This window comes from Condylura cristata, unplaced genomic scaffold (genome assembly GCF_000260355.1).
Source record: "Condylura cristata isolate star-nosed mole 26May11 unplaced genomic scaffold, ConCri1.0 scaffold00005, whole genome shotgun sequence".
Lineage (NCBI taxonomy): Eukaryota > Metazoa > Chordata > Mammalia > Eulipotyphla > Talpidae > Condylura > Condylura cristata.
Window position 1 is genome coordinate 66,572,554 of NW_004567106.1, and position 3,546 is coordinate 66,576,099.

At 59.0% G+C, this 3,546-nt stretch overlaps 1 protein-coding gene across 1 annotated transcript in view; it reads right to left on the reverse strand.

Annotated features, from left to right (window-relative positions):
• Positions 1-3,546, reverse strand: part of HIPK2 (homeodomain interacting protein kinase 2) — a 108,876-nt gene that overhangs the window by 4,763 nt on the left and 100,567 nt on the right. Inside the window, exons 12-13 of the mRNA XM_004677211.2 lie at positions 2,428-2,672; positions 819-979 (exon numbers count right to left, since the gene is read on the reverse strand). Of these exons, the coding sequence (XP_004677268.1) occupies positions 819-979; positions 2,428-2,672 (406 nt within the window). The remainder of the gene's footprint in view (positions 1-818; positions 980-2,427; positions 2,673-3,546) is intronic.

The window sequence follows — 3,546 nt, forward strand, 5'->3', positions numbered from 1 at the left end:
GAGGGGGGAGGAGTGGGGAAGGGAGAGGAGTGAGAAGGAGGTAAGAATGGGGGAGGCAGAGAATGGGGGAAGAGAGAAGTGAGGGTGAGAAGGGAGAGGACAGAAGGAGAGATGGGAGCAGGGAGAAAAGGAAGGCAACGGAGGGACAGGAGGGGAAGAAGAGGCCAGAGGTAGCCAGTGAGACAGAAGACGGCTTCCTGGTAGGCTGAGACAGGGACACGAAGCCTGCGCGGGAAAGGAGAGGCCAACGTGACGGAGACGCTTGCCTGTCTCTCAGGGTGCTGCTGGGAAGGGTCAAAAGACCCCAGCTTTCTCCCTCCTTCACAGTTCTGTAAGATCATGGGCGCCAGACACCGCCGTGCGAAATGACGGGCCGGTGACCTCCCTCCCCGGGAGCACCCAGCCGAGCGAGCCGTGCTGACCCCATGCGGCGCTCAGAACTCCTGGGACTTGGCCCCATTCCTTGCTCTCGGAGACAGGCCGCATCCCGCTGCAGCTCAGGCCTGCCTTGGGGACTTGGCTTCCTACTTATTCCACCCCGTGGCCCCCACTCCCCCAGGCCGGCCCCCTTTCCCTTGGCTTGGGGCTTGGGGGTGTGGCCCGCCTCCCTGAGGTCCATTTCTGTGCTCTGGTCGGACATTTGGGTTAAAATAGCAAGACGTGGTGCCCCTTAGTGCTTCCAAGGTCACTTGCTTTAGGCCCGCCCTCTGCGATCCTGATGCCAACTTCCCCAAGCAGGACCAGGAAAGAAAACAGCACAGGTTGCCCGGGCGCTTCCCGCCAGCCTGAAAGGGCCAGGGCGCCTGGGGTGGGCTCACCTGGCTGAGATTGAGTGGCTGCTGCTGCTGGAAGTGGGGGCCTGACCGCTGCTGCCGGTAGGCAATGGCTCCCGACGAGCTCCCTGAAGAGTGACCGCTGGTGGAGGTCACGTTGCTGGAGGACTTGGACTTGTAGGAGGACGAGTGGTGGCCGCTGTTGACTATGGCGGGAGGAGGAACAGGCCACAGGTCAGTCACTGGTCCTTCCTGCCCAGATGTTACCCCCTCACCCCCAGGGGACAATAGCAGGCGCCTCGCAGAGACTGGCCTCCCTCCCCTGACCCTGTTAGGATGCTGCCTCAACTCTGGACAGGCACCAGGCCCTGGCTTGTGCCACAGGTTGGGAGCAAACCGCTGGACTAGAGGATCGCTACCTGGAGACGCTGAGCAGCACAGCAGTCTGCCGCTCCGCAGCTCACTCTCTGGGGTCCCTCAGGGTAGACGGGGCCACCCACCAAGACACCAGCGCACAGAGAAAGCACAGCAGGTTACATTTAACTGGTCCCAAAAGGCCCCACATATGCTGGGGGGAGCAAAATGGACAAGTGAAATGCCCTGGCTAGGGCCCAGCTGACGTGAAATGAACCGTGAGGAAAGAGTGATGGGTGACCACCAGCTCCCAGCAGGGCGGGACCAGCGTCCCTGTGGGCAATGCTGGGCCACCGTGGAGACGGCCCTGAGTCCCAGGCACCCAGGTGGTTTTTCCTTTTACTTCAGACAGGATGGAGGCACCATTGGCTGATGGTGAGCACAATGGGCTGATGATGGAGCTGGATGATGGGAGAGGAAAGGGGGTTCACGAGGGCCCCGACTGTCCTCTCCCTGCTCATCTTTGAGGTTTCTGGAGACAGAAGGGCCTTGTTATGCCGGGCACGGCCAGCCCTTAGTTCCTTCATCTGTCTCAACCAGGAGGTGGTGTCTCACCACAACTTTGGCACTTTCCACAGAAAGGCCAACAAAGCCAGGAGCCGGAAGGTCCCCAACCTGTGGAAATCAGCCCCCTCATGCTCCTTCACGCTGTTTCAAAAAGTCAAGAGAAGTAACACCAGTCACATTTGTTTACTTTGTCAATTCCTGGACGACCCATAAGGGGACATCTTGTGTCAATACGCAAGTAGCCTCACTGGGTATTTTTAAGGAGTCACCAGTGTCCCAGGGTACAGGGCAAGAGGTCCAGGAGCACTGGGGTCCTTGCTGACAAGACTCGCTGTGTAAGCGACCTATGAGGCCCACAGCCCCGGGGCTGAGATCTCTGGGGTCAGAACATTTTTGAAATTCAGAAATTTAGATTTTAGCAAGGTAATCTGCATAGTTGATAGAGTACCCCACCCTCGAGTCCCACTGTGTCTAATCAAAGACATGAGTATTTTTGCTGCAAAAGGGAGCGATATTTCACTCAGTTCTGGGGTCGGGGGGCGGAGGGGGGGAAGGCAGGAGTCTTTCTAACCAAGCAGCGTGTGAGGGAGAAACACTCTCGGATACAACCTCTCCTCTCAACGGAGGCCGAGCCTTCACCTCACCTACCGAGACTCTAGACCGTCCCCACACAGCAGGGAGCCCCACCACCTGGAAGGGAGAGAGAGGGTCCCCAGCTGCCCGGCCTGATTACCTGGCACCAGGCTGTCACACTCCACCAACACCTCGCTGGCTTGGGTTTTCAAGGGCGGCACGATGATGGTCCGGGGGTTCCCGGTGCAGTGGCTCTCCAGGCTGGCCTTGGTGTCGAAGGTGCTGGCGCTATGCCCGGCACGGTGCTGCACGGAGTAGGGGCTGGTGTTGCTGGAGGAGTCGGAGTAGGGAGAGTCGTGGACTGTGACACAGCTGATGACGTTTTTTCTCTGCTTGGAGACAGTGCTGGAAACCAAAGGGAGCAATCAGAACCTGGCAGAGAGCAGGGTCCAGGACGTGTGCAGTGGAAGCTCATCCATGCCCTGGGGCGGCAGGAGGTGGCACGGGAGACCGGGCGTGGGAAGGTCACCTGTCCACTCGGGAGAAAGGGGCCGGTGCTGGGCCCACAGGCTGCTTCTGGAAATTGGGGTGTGAGAAGCTTCTCCAGGGCCAGCAGAGCTCAGCACCCCAGGGCAGATACCTGTGGCTGGCCACGCCCTCTGGGCCGCCGGAAGAGGACAGCTGAACAGAGAGGACCCTGCAAGACCCAACATGCTGAGGCAGGAGGGGATGTGCAACCAGGAGAAACCAGGGTACAGCGAGGACAGAAGAAAAGTGAGGTTCGAGGGGGATGAAGCCCCACGACATGGTTCAGACAAGCTAAGAGAGTCGGAGCGGGGTCTGACACTGCTGTCTCCGCTCTGAGCGGGTCGCTGGCTGTCGGTTCAGCCCACTCGGGGCCTGTGGGTCCCCTTCTGGGGGGACACAGCCCTCCTGCAGCTTTCACTGCAGGGCTGAGGATCAGGGAGGGGACAGCAATCGCCCTCGTTCAGAGGACCTCCCAGCGGGATGGCGTCCAGGAGGGAGTCGCTCACCAGGTCTTCATCCTGAGGCCGAAACGTACCAGGGCGACAGGGCGGGCTCCCGCCAGGACATTTTTGCCTGAGCTATTTGTGTCTGTGTGGTTACTTCGGGAACCGACTCTGTCCATCACCCAACTCAGGGAGAGCCTGAGGCTGATGGATATGGAATTTGTTGCTTATTGTGATGGTTTTAAAAATGATTTTCATATACTGATCACCTATTTTTAGGAGCTATCGACTGCCTAAATAAGATGGTT